Genomic DNA, 20808 nt, shown 5'->3' with positions numbered 1-20808 from the left:
CTGGGCTCACGTTAGACAGAAATAATGATTGACTATCACTACGCCCACCGTACTCTCTAATTCTCACTATAGTGTTGGTCCTTTTTCTTAGAACAATCTCCTTTGTCTCCAGTCCCTGCTCCTCCACACCAATCCCACTCCCAGCCCCCACCCTTTCTGCAACGAGAAAACTTCTATACTCCCTTGAGGTCTGAGCTGAGATATAGCTACCTCTGGAATCCTTTTCCCACCTTGCACAGCCTCCGGAATAGTTCACTGGCCCTCTCTATGAGCTCTCGGGTCATTTTCTAATGCCTCTACCATAGCATTTAGCACAGTGTGTCGCTTGTTGTCTGTCTGCTTATACCAGGAGAAACCCCATGAGTGCAGAGGCCATGTCTGGTTCACTTCCAAATGCCCAGCACATAACAGTCATTCCATAATATTTACTGAATAGATGAATGAATGGACATATCTGTTAGAATACATCCTTTTTATTAGCTAGATGAAATATTCTACTAATTTAACTTACATTGTGGAAAACTAGTGAGGTTTCTATTAACTATTCTTACACCTACTACTCTTCCCTCTATCCCACCTGAAAATAGGTCCCCCCCAAATTCACCCCTTTATCCAGCCAGTCCCTAGACATTCACATACAAGGTCACATTCTGAACACAAGCACTCAACTCTATACCCAAATGAAAATGCATAAACATCATATTTAGGCCAAAGCTTGAGAAGTCATAATAAATCAAAATATAGGGAGGAATTTCTAGGGTGTGAAGCACTGCCCCTCTAAGAGGTAGGGATGTTCATAAGAACTCCTGTATTTGAGGGCGCTGGGTGGCTCAGTTGGTTAAGCGACTGCCTTCGGCTCAGGTCATGATCCTGGAGTCCTGGGATCGAGTCCCACGTTGGGCTCCCTGCTCAGCGGGGAGTCTGCCTCTCTCTCTGACCCTCCCCCCTCTCATGCTCTCTATCTCATTCTCTCTCTCAAATAAATAAATAAAATCTTAAAAAAAAAAGAAAAAAAGAACTCCTGTATTTGATAGACAAGGAGGATTTCTCATCAGGGAGACTGCACATGGCTGTGCAAGTTGGCTCCGTACAACCCCAAGGAGTAGTGCTTACATGGACTAAGCCATGAGGAGCACCCCCCAGAGGGGTACCACAAAGCAGATGTGATAAAGCTCTAGCCTTGGTGAGTGGCCATGGGGAAAATCCACACTGTTTTTTGCAGGCCAGGAAGTAACTGATTGTATCCTCTTCTGGGGAGCACGGGAGGTGGAAAGAAAGTTAACTATTGGCCTTTCCTTTCCACATTCTTTGTAACAACTCCCCTCCTTTAATAGGACTGGAGAGAGCAAAGCTGCTGAGACTGCAGGTGCCACACAGAGAGGAGACACTAATTACATTTGAGTTGGCTGATGGACGTACCACAAAAGCCACATTTAGAACGAAATGCAGAGGATGATGTAATGGTAGCCAAAGTTCTCAACTTCCCTGACACAGTGGTCCTTCTTTTCCTCTTCTCTCATGCTTAATTTTAAAATGTTCAGAAAGTATAGTACAAGTAATTTATTTCAATTAAATGTTTAGTAAGTAGTCTACGTAACTTAATCATGAATTGGAAGAATTTGTAGTCTTGAAAGGAAATATTGTATGAAAATTGATTTTCAAGAACTAATTAATAATGATTCCCTGAATGTTGTAACCTACTTTCACATTTTATTTGAAATGTGCTTCATAACAGGTATCCAATAAATAAAAAGGTGAGGAAGGATATTCCATCTTTCATATTTTGAAAAGATGAGTTTGTGTTTCTTGACAGTGTTCTGAATAATTGAATGGAAAAAATAATTGCAATTTTTGCATCAACATAATTTTTTTGAATCTTGATAATTATGGTCATTAAGCATCTTCTTATATATTATTTATTTTATATATGTTTTTTCTGCTTTTCCTCATCATCCATCCCCTATTTTGGAAAGATTTTATAGATTTTTAATTCCGGCTTTTAATACCAGCTACTAAGAGCTTACAACTTCTTACCACAACATAAAAAAAAAAAAGGAAGATACTTTCTGAAAAATAAATATGCTATTTAAGATATTAACAGTCTAAAAAATTTCAGTGCAAGACTATAAAAAATGTTGAAGTTTTGTCTCTTACATGTTTTGAATTGACCTTTTTCAGACATGTCTTCACCATAAACCTTTTGTCAGCGAAAACATCTTATGCAAGTTGGTAATCTTCAGTGCTATCAAAAATGTGTTTTCTCTTGAAATTTTGGGAAGAAAGAAATAGCAACAGTGTGGTTTTCCAGTCTTCCCAAATATCCCTATATAGGACAGAAAAACCAAAAACTCACAGACAATATAACAAAACCAGGTGAAAAGGCTTCCCCATGAAGCCTAGAAAACAAGTGAATGAGGACAAACTAATGACAAACGCAAGAGCTTCATGGTATTAGCATCTATATTAGAGGAAGCAAGAGGACATTGATGAACCTAAGAATAGGAGAACACTCAAATCTCCAAAGCCTCCAAATCATTGAGAAGAAGAATGGGCCAGTACAGCTACAGGTGAAATTGTGAGGGCTTTTTGCCATCCAAATTTCTGAGAAGCACAAGGGCTGCACCCACAGTAAGGTCTAAAGAGACCCTATGAACTCCTGAAACTAGTATCTCAGGCCCCCTTGTGTACATTAGGAGAAACTGCTGAGAAGAGACTCCAGTAACCAGAGCAGAGATGCATAGAGGAAAGGGAATGAAGTTCCAGATAGAAGAGATCTCAGAAAGTATGAGGTCATAATTTTGAATGCTTCATGAAAACAGTCAAGGGCCATGAAACCAGAAAAGATAGCCTTACCTATCACTCTATCAAAATGATTAAGAAAACCAACTTTGCTTAAAAATAAGCAACAGACAGGTGTCTCCGTTAATTGCAATAAAAATGATTATAAGAGCACAGAAAATCAGCATGTCAGGAGGATATGCCCACAAAACAGATGAAAGTATAACATGATCTACACAATATTAAAGCTAATATTACTTAATACCAAAATTAGGAAAATCATAGAAGAAAGAACAAATAAGTCAAAAGTAAAAAAAACTCACGATGTGTATAATTGCACACCCCCAAAAAGAAAACCAAAGCTATAGAAGAAAACAAATACAAAGCATTCTAACTCAGGGAAACATTCCTGAAATTAAAATGGCAAAGACTTAAGTTAAAAGAAAGGTTCCTTAAAGGAAAAGAAAATTTCCTTGTCCACATCCATGCAAAAAGAGCAAGTCATTTATTTGGAATAGAAAGCCAGATGGAGAGAGGGGAGAGGGGCGTGGCAAGGGGGGGAGGAGCAAGGAGCTCCAGGTAGAAGGACTATTGAGAGACATAAGTACTAGTCAAATTGTATGGACCTTATTTGGATGCGGATTCAAACAAACAAATTTCAACATGTCCAAGGCAATTGGAAATTTGAAACACTGTGTATTTGAAAATATTAAGGAGTTGTAATTTATAGGTATGATAATGGCATTTTAGTTATGAGTTTTAAAAAGTCCTTTATACTTTTAGAGACAACTCCTTATTTATGAATGGAATTATGTGATGCCTGATAATTTGCTTTAAAATAAAAAGGATGGGAAATAATTGACTGGATAGATAAAACAACACTGGCCATGAGTTAATAATCACTGAAGCTGTGTAACAATTACATGGGATGGTTCGTGGTATGTTGTCTACTGGGTATATATTTAACACGATTCTCAGTACAGAGTTTAAGAAGAGGTTTTTTTTGTCCTCAGATAGGATGGACAGTTCAAGCCTAGGCAAAATAAATGTGTTTCATTTTCCTAAAGAAACCCAAGATTGCTAGAGTATCAGTTTATGGAACTATCCCGCCCCCCCCGTGTTATGCTAGCAGGTTGCAATTGTTTAGATACATCTTCCTTAACATTAATTCAGTTAACTTCTTTTAAAAACATCCACTCCCCTGAACACATGTGTCTGAGAAGCATTTCCTGGTTTGTTTGTTTTTTTAGGATTGTGGAGAAGGGATATTATAGTGAACGAGATGCTGCAGATGCTGTTAAGCAAATCCTGGAGGCGGTTGCCGTAAGTATGAATTGACAGCAATAGCATAACTCTTGGTAACCTTTTCCTTGTACAGAATCATTCCTTAACAAGTGTATGTCTGTGACCAGTCAAAACATTTACAGCAAAACATTACAGCAAAACAGTAAGAAATACTTTGTAGATAGTACGTTGAATACATTTATATTTTCTCTTGATTGCTCAAACTCTGGAAGATGCAGTCCTCCTATATAATGCCATAAGTCTGTTAAAATAATTTCCCATTATTATGAAATCAGACTTTGGGGCTTATAGTCATTCTTCTCTCTCCTTTCCGTTTCTTGAGTTTGTTTCTCTATTGTTTTTGTTGTTTGGCAGGGAAGTGAAGGAAGGTGGAATGTGAGAAATATAGATCTGGGAGCATAGAGGTTATTGATTTTTCTTTCAAGACAAGGGAATTCAAGTGAAAAATTCTGATAGTTTTATTTTTTTAAGGAAGAAATATAAATTAATGTTTTTAAGGAGAATAAAGTGTTGTAAGTTAATGATGGAAACTATGCACCCATATTTACACAAACATGTAATTTTGAGAAGCTTGTTGGATTGAATTAATAAGGAAAAATTTGCCTAGATAAAACAGACTCCACTAGTGAAAACCTTCCCATATATTTAATGGTTGTCTAATGTGTGCTGGAACACGTTGGTGGTTCATTTATTGAATATGAAGTCAGAACAAAAACAGGATGAAGCCCAAGGGGAAATGTTTATTCAGGTTAAAGAGACAAATCTATAAAATATATCAGAATTAAGATATATTCTATTGTTTAGAGTCAGTTAAAGAACTAAAATCATTCAGTATCTTGAGAAACCAGCCACAGTGACAAAAGCACATGTCCTATGAATTTTACCCCCAACCAAACCAGGAAGGAGGGAAGAGGCGAGGGAGGGAGGGAGAGAAGAAGGAAGGAAAGGAGGGACTCTGACATCTAACTAGCTTATCTATCATTGATGAAAAGGAAAACACAATCTCCGCAATCTGTATAGGACTGCTAGAGATAGCAGATCTATGGTCTAACCAAATCCATGATTGAGCTATCAACACCAAGTTCAATTGGCTTTATAGCCCAGTCTTTCCAAATTATTCCTTCCTATAAAAGCATTGTGGTCTTTTTGCTCTCGTGGGGTATAAAAAATTTGAATTGGGGGTAGGGAAAAGCTGGAGAGGCTGCCCTGGAATTTTACTATAAATTCACAATGTGCCTCCTGATTTTATGAATGTTGAATTTCAAATCCATCCTCTTACATACCCCAAATAACCACTCCATTCCAGAGTTTTCATCAAACACAGTATAGTTACCACACCTGGTTTCCTAAGCTTGCCAATTTGGGAATGATTTTTGACTCTTCCATTACCTTCTCGCCTCACATCCACCTTCCCAACTTCAGTTGGGTCTTCCTTCTACTGCCCATGAACCTAGTCCTGCTCCCTACCATGCTATGAATGCTCCTGATGTGCTTCATTAAACAAAACCAACCAACCAAACAAAACAGAATTACTTCTAGTTACTTCCAGTTCCTGTCCTTAAAGATAAAAGTCTAGAATTCTTTTTTGCAGTCTCTGTTTTCATCTTGTCACTTCTAAGTTCAATAATGGCAGTTTTATGCCTTTCTTAAATACCCATTTAAAAACTTCATTCCTCATTACCACATGCAATAGATTATCTAGTTAAGTAAACATGCTGGCAGTGGCCCACCATCACTTTAGGCAGGCAGCTAGTATAACAGTTAAGAGTACTTTGGGAGTCAAACAGAGCTGGGTTCATTTCCTGGATATGTGAGCTGGGCCCCAGTCACTAAACACTTTTGAGCCTCAGTTTCCTCATGGAAAATAGGCATAATATTCAACCTAACAGAGTTGTGGAAAACACTAAATAAGATAAGGCAATGGAAGTCTTAGCAATGTTCAAAAGATGTAAAGATATATTAGATGTTATAAATCTATACATAGATATTTACTCCCCAGCTAAGTACTGAAATCAAAAACAACTGACAATAGTCACTGCTCAATATTTACCGAATTAAGTAACTGAAAATTTATCAAAATAGGAAGTCACTATTCCGTTTTGTCTTTCTAGATACTGATACATTTACTATCATTTTTCTACTCATTTCATATGAAACAAACCTTTCTTTATAACTTGTTCCCATTCATGAGATTATTTTCTGCTCCCTTACTATCATTTAATTATTTTCCCACATTCAAAATGCACCTTCTTCAATATGTTTTCTCTGGTTACCTCCATCCATTTAGGTCAGCTCTTGATTCTTTTGGCTTATCACAGTGGGCATGCTTCAATTTAGTGATACCTCAGGTAGCTGACTGGGAGAACTCTGTCCTCATTCAGTGAATGAGAAATGAATGCTTTCAGCATCAGACTTTTCCACCTATTGGAGTTACACTAATTAAGGAATAAAAGGGCCCCCAACAGGGATGCCCCAGATAGGGGTACACCACATAGAAAAGAGGGACTAGATAGACTTCAACTCTATTCCAGATTTGCAAAGATGGCTTGATTAGTCTACTGGTAATCCTCAATTTAAAACAAAAAAATTTGTTGTTCTACCTACTCAGAAAGTTTCAGTTTAATAAGTAGGTTACCGAGCAAAGGGAAAGAAAGGAGAGAGAGGCAAACGGAGAAACAGACTCTTAACTATAGAGAACAAACTGATGGTCACCAGAGGGGAAGGGGGTGGTTGGGGAAACAGGTGAAGGGACTTGCTGTGATGAGCACCGAATGTTGTATGGAAGTATTGAATCACTATATTGTACACCTGGAACTAATATTACACTGTATGTTAACAAACTAGAATTTAAAAAAAACTTAAAACAAATAATAAAAAATAAAGAGAAATAAATAAGACCAAAAAGATAAAAGTAAATTACCACATTCAAGAAGTTTTATAAAAATCAAATTTTCTCTGATTGCTACAACTAGCAATCAGATTAACTTAGAGGGGAAAAAAGTTAAAGTCATTTCCCTAAGTGTTTCCACAGGTAGAAAGCAAGCGATTTAAAACTTGTGGGAAGTGGCTGACATTTATGAAATAGTTTATTGTCAACTACATAGCTATAGATAGCTATAAAAATAGGACAGTTGGGAACTCAAAGTAATCAGTGATACATCTCACATTTCCTCTGGATCACACACTTAGAAGACTATATCTAGGCTGGCTTTTGAAAGCACAGACGCAGAAATCTTAAAGATTGAAAAGTTCTTGGGAAATACTTTGTGGGGATAATTATACCCCTTAGGTAACAAATCTGGCAGTCCTTCCCTTCCTCCCCACTTCACCCTAATTCTTGCCCCAAATATTTCACAGTATTTGTCTGACTATAATCTTGCTCCTTCTGCTTTTTAGCTTTAAATAGAATTTTTGAAAGCTTTTAAAGTGAATTTGAAAGATGTTTCCCTCTTTGAGTTTGAATTCATACAGTTAGTCTTTGAGGGTAGATCATTAAGCTTTCTTGAGTATTCTATCTTCCTGAAATGAATTCCAGGTAGTCCCAAATTAGATGGTCTAAGTCAGTCTGGACATTCTGAAAGGGTCATCATGTCCTCATCTGTCAGAAAACACAATGCTAAACCTTGAAGCCCTCCTTTTCCATTTACTTAAAAAGATAACCAGGGAATTCCATCACCTCTGACATCTCTTACCATTGCCACCACCTCCTGACCTTTTCTTGCCCCCCAGATATCCTACCATTCCTCTGTTTCCAGAAAAATCACTATCTCCCTTTTTTCTCCACTCCACTCCTGATGCCACTTTCCATCTTTTGCTAGCCATAGCGCTCTTAGGTATGTCTTAATTTCAGTCATGACTTGAGAGCCTGGAGAAACTTGTACATGTAGAGTATAGATTGAATTTAATGAAATAGAAGGAAATGGTTAAAGAACTTAAATATGTCTGCTACCCTAGCACATAGAGTTGGGGTTAGAATTTTGATAATGGGGGGTGAAGAGTTACAAACAAAAGCATCCCACCCTTGAAGGTTATGGAAACCAATATGGCATCTCAACATTGAAGTCAAATGGGATGTGGACATGATTATAAGGATGCAGGAAAAGATCAAATAGGACAGGCTTCTTTTGGTAAACATTTTTTAAAACCTGTAGCTTTGCCTCAAAAAGAACAGATATACCATATTAAAGAGTCAGTTGGTAAAGAATTGATGACTAGATACTGAAGAACTGGAAAGGCAAAAGGGGAATACTAAATTAAGGGTACCCTGGCAGCAGCACCGGCAAGGAAGCAGCCTCTCCTCAGACTGAGGGGAGCAAAACAAAGAGCGGGAGAGGATTAAAGCTTAGACATTTAAAAGGAGGTGTGATGAAGGTGCCCTGCTTGGCTGGTGCTGGTGTCTGGTCTGTGACCTAAAGGAGTTGCCCCCGAAGCTGGCGCTCAGACCTTTGAGCTCACTGATGGGGATGCTGTTCTAGCCAGCTAGTGCTGGTGTTGCCGAAGAGGAACACTGGTTGGTTCTGTGAGCATTTGTGGAAAAACTGCAATCAGCAGCTGCCACCAGAATGATCTGCACGGCAGGGTGAAAACGTGTCTTTAGGGTGCGTGGGAATAACAAGCGGAAAGATAGGCACAGAAAGCAAATGGGACTGAGCAAGTCCCTTCATCCTCTTCCAGCCTTCCACTCTCGCCCTAGGGCCCTCTAATGGCAGAGCCGAACAGGAAGCCGGCAGGAGAAGGAAAAGTGTGGCTTCTAATTCAAGTCTCAGCTTCACAAAGTGGACTACGGAAGGGTGATTTACAGCTGAGAGCCAATAACTTAATAAATGGTACAGGAATTTATTTAAAAACAAAAATAAATTCTCAAAGTTCCTGTTGCTATTCATAGTCTTCTAAAACGTTCAGTCTTTACTAATGTGCATTAAATGGTTCTAGAAGTCAAATCAGAACAAGTACAGCAGCATTGAAATAAATTACTGTCTATATTTAATACCAAGTACTCTGCTTGATAACATTTATAGGTTTAATGAGCAATACATACATTATCAACTTTATATTATTTGATACATTTAAACCGTCTTCCACCTGACCTCTCATTCTCTGTTGGCAGAGTTGATGGACCTTTATAAAGATGGAAGATGTCAGAACGTTTTTTCCCAGCCTCCCTTGAGGTTAGGCAAGGGCATATGACCTGATCCTCATCAGTGAGCTCTGATGGGCAGTCTGCCTGTGGGTTCTGGGGAAACTTCTTCTCAATAAAAGGAGACCCAAGAGAGGGAAGGTCATTTCTCTTTTTCACTGGCATAGTCAGGTCTGCATACGATGTAGGAAACTGCTTTTTCTGTCTTATCATTAAGAAGAAAAACATAGCTGTGTTGAAGAAAGCCAAAAAAAAAGTACACACCATTAGAATTCTCCTCTTGCTTGATACCTTACAGAATGAGGATAATAAGTTTCTCAATATTTTTGCCACTTTAAATTGTAAATCCTGTTACTTGAAGCAATAAGATACTGAACTTCTTGAATAAACTTTTAAGTATATGCTAATACAATTCTATGGCCAGAACAAGTTGTATAATTTTCCATCTTTTGAAACATAACACAAAGGGCATAAAAAGATTCTCGTCCCACAAATTTCTAAAAACTGAATTTCACTGAATATCAAAAACACACCCACACACTGGTCAATCACAAGGTATAAGGTTATTAACAGTAGCAAGCTTGCTTCTGATACCTTTTCTTTGTTTTTGTGAATATTGTTCCCGCTTGGGTCCACTTATTGTCAGTAAAAAGATTCTGAGAGTTCAATTAAGTAATGAGGCACTGGAACAGAAAATGTGGGGTTCTTTGTGGTTTGTTTTAAATCTGTCAGTTCCCATGCTATTTCCATTTCTTTCTGGCGGGGATTTTGTCTCTTGTTACTCACATTTGAACACTGGTCTCTGGGGGATGGATTTTAATGCAAGGCTCAAAGCACTGAAACACTATAATGATAACTTTACCAGTAAAAATAAAAGTAGTTATACATTCTTACTAAGAATTGAGAGATCACAATTACCAGAAAATAAATTACAAACAGTTCTATTAATGTTCTAATATTTTGATTTATAACACAGAATAAAGTAGAGTAGCGGCTCAGTCAGAGCATAGATATTTTATCAGAAAAAAAGTTCGGAACAAATATAATCTATATCCTGAAAATTATAGCTCAATATTAGGAAGCTGGAAATCTAAAAATAATTCCTGGGAGGGAGAGTATCTTTCTCATTAAACGTTTCTGTACATCATTATCAGCAGTGTAATAATGATATCAAAATTTTGTCAGATTCCATCTAAGTGGCTTTCTCTCTCTTGAGTTCTGGGAAAATCACAATTCTAGGAATATATATTAAGAAGCTTACTAGTTTATGGGGAAGATAGACATGTAAGCACAAAGGCTATAAAATGACATATATGCATCTATTGATGCATTTTGCTGATTAGAGAATGTGAACGCTATTCAATATATCTAGAGAGAAACTGAGTCAGAAAAATCTTGCCAGAAGGAAGTTATATCTGAGTTGGGTTTTAAAAGAAAAATTGTTGTTTAATAGGTAGCCAGTAGGAAAGAAATAGAATTCCAGAAACACTCCTTTTCTCCCACAGATTTTTGGGGAACATAATAGACTAAAGGTACAAAGGCATGAACTGCTGATATTTGGCTCTAGCGAGAACTGGGGCTTGAGAGAAGTGGGGAGCCCATCCTGAGGGGCTTACCTGACTTTCAAAAGAGGTTCACGTGGTTCTGCAGATGAGGAGATGTGAGGGACTTTTGCTGCAGGATCATCATCCAGACAGCAGCATGAAGCCTCAAAGCAGTGAGGCCAGTTAGGAAGATATGGCAAAGTCAAGTCAAGAGATGAAAAACATCTGAAGGGACCTGGTTTGTGATTATACTAATGAATGCGCTAACCAACTAACCCCAGAATTCCCCTTGAATCTTCTCTGTCAATATTAGTGAATGTTACATATGTGAAGACGTGGAGATAATGAAAAATAATCTAGAGCAGGGAGCATGCAGATGAGCAATTTAGACGTTTGATAAGAACATCTCATAAAACTCTCTCACTTTCGTTAACACTCTCTTCTCACCTCTGCGCACTTGCTCTCTGAGATTTTATTCCACTTTCTTCCATCCAGTCTCACAGCTCCTCTGATGACCTGTGTTTCTTCCATTCCTGTTTCCCTCTAGCTCTCCTCTGGAGAACTAATGATGAATAGAACAACAACAGCAAAAATAACATTTTAAGAGACCAGCCAAAGCCTTTAGACCAGGGTGAATGTGTTCACTATGCACAGCACACATTGTAGGTCCCCAGGAGAGCTATAGAAAGTAAATATGAGACACAGTCCCTGCCTGGAAGAATTAACAAGGCAAACAGGATTTTTTTTTTAAAGATTTTATTTATTTATTTGACAGAGGGAGAAAGAGAGCACACAAGCTGGGGGGAGGTGGGGGGATGGCAGAAGGAGAGAGAAGCAGACTCCCTGCTGAGTTATCTTTCTTCTCTGGATTGAGTGTTTTCACTATTTCAAAAGCCCATTGAAGTGTCATGGACATGACATCTGATTCGTGTTTGGCGACCTCAGATGATAGTCTTTACGGATTCATTCATAGCTATTCAGGCAGGTTTCTGTTGATTAGGGCGTGAGATTCACAGATTCATTGACTTCGGAGCAGGAGAATTGGATAATCTCAAGTAAAGGTGGGATATATTGTCTAGTTAATGTTGGCAGTATTCAAAAAAAGCACAAAAAAGGAAACAATGTAATAATAGAGAAGTACTCACAGTATCCTTATGAGGTCAGGAAAGGCATGTATCGTTTCTGTCTTTATAGATGACCTATGAAGACTAATGTAAATAAAGATAAAGAGAAAAAGATGGGAATCCAAGCTATAAGGGAATACAGTTTTAAGTAAGGTAACAAATTTTAATTATGTTTAGAAATGCTTATTCCAAGCAGATGTGTATAAGCAGACCATGAGAGGAAGGATATTATCATATTATCACAGTACCTTTTTTATTTTAAACAAACTACTCTAATCGGTAACTTGGCCTATTTTCCATTCCTGTGACACTGTATTGCACATATATGTATTCTGTTCCTCTGATATTCAATGCTCTGAAAAGCTGAAATTCAGAAAAAAAAAAAAAAGCTGAGCAAAGAATTCTCCCACCCACAGTGGGGTCTCTAGGAGGATGGTCTCTTCTTTACATCGATATAATTTACGTGCAACAGCCTCTCCCTACTACAGGCTACAAGGGAAGGACTCACAGCTGGAAGGATCCCTTTGTCAGTGGTCCCCTTTTAAGAAAGAATGATTGTGTGGAAAATATCAAAGTACCGTGCTTTGAAGGTGAACAGTGATCTTTTCTTTGTGAATCTGCTTCTCTGCAAGGATAGTAGAGTGACTAAGGTTAGACTCTAGTTAACTATTTCTGTGTTATTCTTCCGTTGTTTGTTTACTGGAGGATGGGGTGGGACCATGAAATTCATGTCCTTGCTCTCTGGTAGTAGTTCTCTGCCCAAACCTAAAGTATGCCCTGTCTTGAGGGAGTGAAATCCTATTTTATGTTACACGGTACAGTGTGAATCTACGTAGATATTTGTAATGTTTTTGACCCATAAAAATGAATTTTTATTTTGGGAATGGCCAATTCAGAAGTAGTGTTGAAAAACATGAACAATTCTCTCAAAGAGGTGGGATTTTTTTTTTTTTTTATTTCTAGAAGGAGAGCATTCAGGCAATATCATACTCTTAATTTTACTCTTTGAACATGGAATTTTGATTTTATTATTAAATAATTCAGGAACAAATTCTGCAAAAGTTTTACAAAATATTTTTACCTGCCTAATAAGTAAGAAATACATAATTAAATGAAGATGTCAAATTAACTTACAGGCATAGGCCTAGGTCATAGCCTGTGTACATTACACTGGTCATAGAAACAGAAGGTTAACTTGGTTTTCTTATTTTAATCATTGTCTTCCATCCCATCTCAAGTGTTTAGCTCCTGAATAAGGAATGTTCACAAAAGTCCAGCTTACTCACTTTGACTGAGATGCAGAATTTCTCAATGGGGCCAATGGGAACACTCGGTTTCATGCGGGTAAGGCAGTTCTTTGTAAGTGTTGAGTAGTCCCAGCTATCTCAACCTATTCTGGCTGCTATAACAGGATACCATAGATTGAGTGGCTTAAACAATAAACATTTATTTCTCACAGTTCTGGAGGCTGGGAGGTGCAGATCAGGGTGCCAGCATGGTCAGATTTTTGATAAGGGCTCTGTTTTGGGTTTTCAGACTGCTGCCTTCTTTCTGTATCCTCACATGAGTAAGAGAGTGAGCTCTGGTCTCTTTCTCTTCTTATAAGGGCATTAATCCTATCATGGGGCTCCACCCTCAAGGTCTTAGATCTAATTACCTTCAAAGGCTTCACCTCCAAATACCATCACCCTGAGGACTAGGACTTCAACATTTGAATTCTTGGGGACACAAACATTCATCCGTAGCACTCGCTCCAATATATTAATGCCAGTTGGAGACCCAGATATTGTGACAACAGAAAAGAAAAATACTTACACACAAATTTCCAGTCCATCTAAGTGGAACCTTCCCCTTAATCTGTTTTTCTTTCTCTCTTTCTTTCAACCTCTCTCCCTTCCTCCTTCCTTCTATTCTCACTTCTCTTTACCTTGTAAATTCCAGAGAATCATCACCATCCAAAGATTCAAAGATATGTAAATACCATTGCAATGTATGCAGGCAATGCTAGACACCCTAACAATTCTTGTTAACTTTTTTGTCTACTTTAAAGAAATTTTCAGTAACTATTAGTGATTTCAAAATTTTTTTTGACCTAGGACAAGAATATCTTCCTCATTCCAATGTCCCACTATATCATTCTACCTTTCATAAATGTAATTTAAGGTCCCTCTGTTCTATATCCTCTTTATTTTTAACTCATGAAAGAAGTATGGTATATTTCTAATGTATTTCACATGCTGTATATTTAATATTAATCTTCCATGATTTCTGAATCTTGGTGTTTTCTCCAGATTATTTTGCTTAAAGTTTACAGAGCCTGATCTGCTCATTTTTTTTCCAAGGAAATACTTCCCTATATATTATCAATCTGTAAAATTTTCCTGGAATGTCAGGGCTTTGCCTACTATGTTATAAGCAGTTGGTAGGTTAAATAGAGAACTACTTACCTATATACTGCACGCTTAAAAATAATCAAAACTCAGATTTTATTAATAGGACATCCAAGTATTTTAAAAGATCTATATAAGTGGCGGGGCGCCTGGGTGGCTCAGTCAGTTAAGCATCTTGGCTTCGGCTCAGGTCATGATCTCAGGGTTGTAGAATCAGCCGCCCATTGGACTCCCTGCTCAGCGTGGAGTAGCCTGTCCCTCTCCCTCTGCTTCTCCCCTCCCTCCCCGCTTCGTGCTTTTTCTTTCACTTTCTCTCAAGTGAATGAATGAATCTTTTAAAAAAAAAATGATATATGTCAGTTGCATAATATTAGCAAATGATGTCCACCAGTAAAATGAATAGTTTACGTATATAACTTGGGATGTAGATAAGGGCGAGTCACATTTAACTGTCTTTGTTTTCTTTATGTGGCAGTATACATTGACCTGAAAGTATAATAAGAATTTCAGCTCTAAATGTGATATAGCACACCTACATGTTGGAGATTATTGCATTGTCATCGCTGTAGTAATCAGTCTTCCTCACATTTACTTTGTGATATTTAAAGGACTTTGCTTGAACATTTGGGATCCTTCTTGATTTATAAGAGAAAAGCATACATCATATCATAACATTTCCCCACCTAACCCTCCACTATCTCCCCATCAGACTCACAGTCCTCTATGTGTGACCCTCAGAGTCGTGCCTGGAAAGGCTCCTTGCTGACCTTATGATCCTCTCTCTCTCCATGAGCCTTCATTCATGGCGCTTCAATAACCTTCTGTTCTTCCAATATGAGAAACTCTAGTTCCTGGAACTTTGAATTCTTGTTTGATACTAGAATGTATGGGACGACTGGGTGACTCAGTGGGTTAAGTGTCTGCCTTGGGCTCAGGCCATGATCCTCGGGGTCCTGGGATGGAGCCCGGCGCCAATGTCTGGAATGTTTCCTGATACATATTGGGTATTCTGTAAATATTTGTTGGATGATTTGACTGACTAAAGATCTTCATTCATTTATTTAATCATGCACTCTTTCACCAGCTAACCAAACAAATAATAGATGTTTATTGAGCATATATTTAGCCCCTGCCACTGTGGAGTCATTAAGAGACACATGGCACTTGTGTGCCAAGAGTTTGTGTTCTTTAGTCCATTACTTGCTAACTGCAAAATACTCAGTATATTAGTTTTCTGTTACTGACTAACAAACTACCACAAATTTGGGCGCCTGGGTGGCTCAGTTGGTTAAGCGACTGCCTTCGGCTCAGGTCATGATCCTGGAGTCCCTGGATCGAGTCCCGCATCGGGCTCCCTGCTCAGCGGGGAGACTGCTTCTCCCTCTGACCCTCCCCCATCTCATGCTCTCTCTCTCTCTCTGTCTCATTCTCTCTCTCAAATAAATAAATTAAAAAAATCTTAAAAAAAAAAAATTACCACAAATTTAACAGCTTAAAACAACTTATTCTCTCACAGGTCTGTAGGACTGAAGTCCAGTGGGCTCTCCTGGGTTCTTGGCTTAGAGTCTCACAAGGTGGAAACCAAAGTGTTAGTCAGCTGGGCTCTTATCTGTAGGCTCTGGGAGGAACCTGCTCCCAAGCTCAGTCAGGTTGTTGGGTAAGTTCACTTCAATGTGGTTGTATGACTGAGGTCCCTGTTTCCTACTGCTTATCAACCAGGAGCTCCCAAGGGCTGCCTGCATTTCTTGGCACGTGCCTCCCTGCATCTTCAGAGCCAGCTAGGTGCTTCAAGTCCCTGATTTTCTTTTCTGCTCCCAGCAGAGAAAACTCTCTGCTTTTCAGAGGCACATGAGATTTGATTAAGCCTATCCGAATAGTCTCCCTTTTGACATTTAAGTTAATATAATCATAGGAATGCTACCTCAGCATATTCATAGAATGCACCCACACTCACAGGGAAGAGCATTGAATATAGGGGCTAATTCCATAGAGTGGCCATTCTTAGCATTCCGCCTATTACACCCAGACCAACCTACTCTTTTTTTTTTTTTTTTTTTTTTTTTTAAGATTTTATTTATTTGAGACAGAGAGCATGAGAGGGAGGAGGGTCAGAGGGAGAAGCAGACTCCCCGCCGAGCAGGGAGCCCAATGCGGGACTCGATCCCGGGACTCCAGGATCATGACCTGAGCCGAAGGCAGTCGCTTAACCAACTGAGCCACCCAGGAGCCCCGACCAACCTACTCTTCATAATCAGTGTGTGATGCATGAGTTTTCTACCATCATGTATTTAATCTAATCAACCCCAGACATGGTTTCCATGGGAAAGTAAATGAGGCGTCCAAAAGTTGACCCAGACACATGGATAAATTGGAATGTCATTGGCTTTCAGGCTTTTCAGACACTCATTTACTGAAAAGTGTTTTGGTTGGTTTGTTTTTTAATGTGTAGCACTTACTCTGTGTTCTCTGCTCTCCCTTTTATTCTTTTCTCCTGGTTTTTATGTTAGGAAATCAATTCTGCTACTTCAAAGTATTAGCCACAACAAGTATTTTCAAAGGTTTTCAGAACTGTTTGCTGTGTCTTCGAAAACAAGCTCAAACACAGATCAATGATCAAAAAGAAGGAATGATAGCTGTGGTTGAGACTATGTGTGGCATCTCGGCACGTAAAAATACAAATATACAGTATACTCAGATACATTTCTTTTTTCATGTTGCTCTCTTATTTTGTTTCCCTCAACAATATGTCTTAGAAATCTTTCCTTTTATATATTAGTTTGTTATCACTGCATAACAAATCACCACAAACTTAAAAGCATGACACAATACCCATGTATCTCCTAGTTCTTGTCAGTCAGAAGTTAGGCATGACATGACTAGATTCTCTCAGTTCCAAAATCAGGGTATCAGCAGGGCTGCATTTCTTTCTGGAGGCTCTGTGGAAGAATCTGCTTCCAGCACATTGAATTTGTTGGTAGAATCCAGTTCCCTGCAGTTGCCTTGACACGAGACCTTCTCCATCTTTGAGACTGCAGTGATGCATCAGATTCTTCTCATGCTTTGGATCTCTTTGACCTACTCTTCTGCCTTCCTCTTCTGCTTTTAAAGGCTCATGCAGTTACACTGGGCCCATCTGGATAATCCAGGATAATCTCTATATTTTAAGGCCAAAGTGATTAGTAATCCTAACTACATCAGCAAAGTTCCTCTTGCCATGTTACATAGCATGTTCATCGTCCTGGAGATTGGAGCATTGAGTCTTTTTAGGGCCATAATTCTATCTACCACATTTTAGTGTGTATGGATCTTTTTCATTCTTTCAATTGCTTCAGGGTCATTTATTTCATACTATGGGTTCTATAATTTATCCAGGTTCTAGATAGTTATGTAACTTTTTTCCAATTTTAAAAATTATGAATAATATTGTCATAAATATCCTTGTAGGCATATTTACACACAAGTAAAAATATTTCTTTAAGATACATTCTAAGGGGCGCCTGGGTGGCTCAGTCGTTAAGCGTCTGCCTTTGGCTCAGGTCATGATCCCAGGGTCCTGGGATCGAGTCCCACATCGGGCTCCCTGCTCAGTGGGAAGCCTGCTTCTCCCTCTCCCACTCCCCCTGCTTGTGTTCCTGCTCTCGCTGTCTGTCAAATAAATAAATAAAATCTTTAAAAAAAAAAAAAAAAGATACATTCTAAGAAGTGGCTTCTATGAGACATGCTTTTAAGTTTGTGGTGATTTGTTATGCAGTGATAGCAAACTAATATATAAAATATATATTCATTTTATACATTTAATGGATGCTGCTACATTGCAAGGCTTTATCAGTCTACAATCCTGTCAGTACTCAGTATAAGTTTGCCTTTTTACCAACATGTGCATCTAACCAATCCTAATATCAGTCTTTTTGTTGGGCAGGGGAGTAATATAAGTGGTAAAAATAATTCATTGTTTTGATTTACTTTTTCTAATTATAATACTGAAGATGTCATGAATATTTCTTGGATTTATAGGCCATTTTCAATCCTCTGACTCGGTCATCATAACCTTTACCTTTTTCTATCCTTTGCTCTTTTTGCAATGATAATTTTACGTTTTTTTTTTTTCTTTTCTTATTATGTAGGAGCTCTTTATATATTCAAATTTTAATCTTTACTATATATGTCTTTATATGTAATCTATATCATATAGACAGATGGATAGATAAAGTAAATGTTTTTTCCTGGTTTTGCTTTGTTTATGCTGCTTTGTGTAATTTTCGTTTTTATAGTGATTTGAAAAAATTTTTTAAGTTTTTATTTAAATTCCAGTTAACATATAGTGTAATATTAATTTCAGGTGTACAATATAGTGATTCAACACTTCCATATGATACTGGGTGCTCATCATGACAAGTGCCCTCCTTAATCCCCATCACTATTTCACACATTCCCCCCCACCTCCCCTCTGGTAACCATTAGTTTGTTTGATATGACAATTCTATACATTTTGCTATGCTTACCATGATAAATATAGTTATCATCTGTTACCATTCAAACTTATTGCAGTATTACTGACTATATTCCCTATGCTGTACTTTCATCTCCATGACTGACTTATTTTATAACTGGAGCTTTGAACCTATTAATCCTCTTCAGTTAATTCACCTGTCCTTCCAAGCTACTCTCCTCTCACAGCCACCAGTTTGTTTTCTGTATTTATGATTCTGTTTCTGTTTTTTTTTTTAGATTCTACATATAATTGAAATCATATGGTCTCTGTCTTTTTCTGTCTGACTTATTTCACTTAGCATAATAATCTCTACGTCCATCCATGTTGTCACAAATGGCAAGATCTCTGTCTTCGTATGGCTGAGTAATATCTCGTTTTATTTATACACACACACACACACACACACACAAACACACATATGTCACGTCTTCTTTATCCATCCATCTCTGGATGGACACTTAGGTTGCTTCCATATCTTGTTGTGAGCTTAGTGAGCTTGTATATGCATTTATATTTTTAGTTCTTCTGGTGCTTTTCCTTTTATAACTTTAGACAACATCCTTCAACCTCTATTTTATGTTTCATTAAACTTAAGCAGTATCACCACCCTCTTTCTACCAAGAAAAATAAGGAAATTAACATAGATACACTTCTTCTATTGACCTCCACCTTCAAATTCTTTCTTGTCATATCTCTGTTTTACATTGGTAAGGTTCATATCATTTATATTCCGCATCTTGTTTGTTTTTTGGGGTTCTACATTTAAACGGACTTGATGGCCATCAGCCCTTTACTGCATTTCTTTCTCTTTATTTCTTATGTGGCTGAATTTATTCATTCAAGTAGTTAGGATTTTGTTTGTTTATTTTCTATGAGTCTTTTTGCTTGTTTGTTTTTTCCTCTTTCCAGAAAGACATAGCAGCAATATATCCCCTGAGTTTTTTCGTGACTTTTATGGCCACTTTATACTTGCAGGACATACTATAAATTTGCAGGACGCTTGGTTCTAACCGCAGCAGTCAGTATGCATTCCTCTGTAGTCTCCTTGCACTGAAACCTGCCTTGCAAAAATCTGACACCAACTTTATATTTCCCTTCTTTGAGATAGTCTGTTTTTTTCTGCCTACAGGTCTAAGAATCCCTTATTTATCCTTGAAGGTCAGTAACCTGAGCAGGTGCGTGTCAGTTTCCACAGCTCTTCCTTTGAGAAAAGCAGCAATAGCTTTCCCCCCCATTTTACAATTATGTACCAACCAAAGCTCAGAGAAATTGGTTTTTGCACAGTTGTACAAATAGTGGACCCAAAGTTGTTAAAACTCCCAGTCTAGGTTTGACCACATTGCCAGGCATGTGTACAAGTCTTCTTTATCAGCCTTTGGGACTCTGGGTCTTTTACGTTTTAATCGGTACAAAAGCCCACTAACTTAAGCAGTCTTATGGGCTTTGAATAATTTTCTGCACTTACCTCTTTAACTCAAAGCAGGTGGAACATTTGAGCTATTTCGGTTTCTATGACTCTCTGGCCCATTTCTTAGGGAACTTCTGAACCTTAATCTAAGGTTCTTCCCCCTCCTTCATTCACCTTTAATAAATTCTGAAGCTAAATGCATATATTTGTTTTTATTTTTATCTTTTTCTTTTCCTGAGAGATGTAAGTTCAGAATTTCAGCAAATCTGCGTCTTCTCTGCACTCCCCCGTGCATTTTCCACCACTGGTGTATAGCACTAGCCACCCTGTATTTTGGTTAGTTGTACATGAGCCTGTCTCCTGAAAGAGGCAGATTATCATCTCTAGGCTAGAAATAATGATTTATTCATCTGTATCTGTCATCCTTTTCCTCTGCCCTCTACCCCCCCTTACAAACACACACACAAACCCCTTATGCCCCTTTGTATTCATAGCACATAACAAACACAATACATATTCATTGACTTGAATCCAGTTGTTTACAAAATCTTGTTTAGGATCCCAACATTTTGAGTGCTGGGAATATTTTAGAACTGGCCTTATATCCATGGTTTCTAAAAGACAATAGGA

The 20808-nt window shown here is 38.1% G+C and overlaps 1 protein-coding gene across 1 annotated transcript in view; it reads left to right on the top strand.

Moving 5' to 3' along the window:
* CAMK4 (calcium/calmodulin dependent protein kinase IV) overlaps window positions 1-20808 on the top strand; it is a 205744-nt gene that overhangs the window by 137551 nt on the left and 47385 nt on the right. The window contains exon 5 of the mRNA XM_035015668.1: window positions 4029-4101. Within this exon, the coding sequence (XP_034871559.1) occupies window positions 4029-4101 (73 nt within the window). The remainder of the gene's footprint in view (window positions 1-4028; window positions 4102-20808) is intronic.

The sequence above is a fragment of the Mirounga leonina genome, unplaced genomic scaffold, assembly GCF_011800145.1.
Source record: "Mirounga leonina isolate KUSES-001 unplaced genomic scaffold, KU_Mleo_1.0 Mir_104, whole genome shotgun sequence".
In the NCBI taxonomy this organism is placed as follows: domain Eukaryota; kingdom Metazoa; phylum Chordata; class Mammalia; order Carnivora; family Phocidae; genus Mirounga; species Mirounga leonina.
Note: the sequence above shows the minus strand (reverse complement) of the source record. Positions and strands in the feature narration are given on the sequence as shown.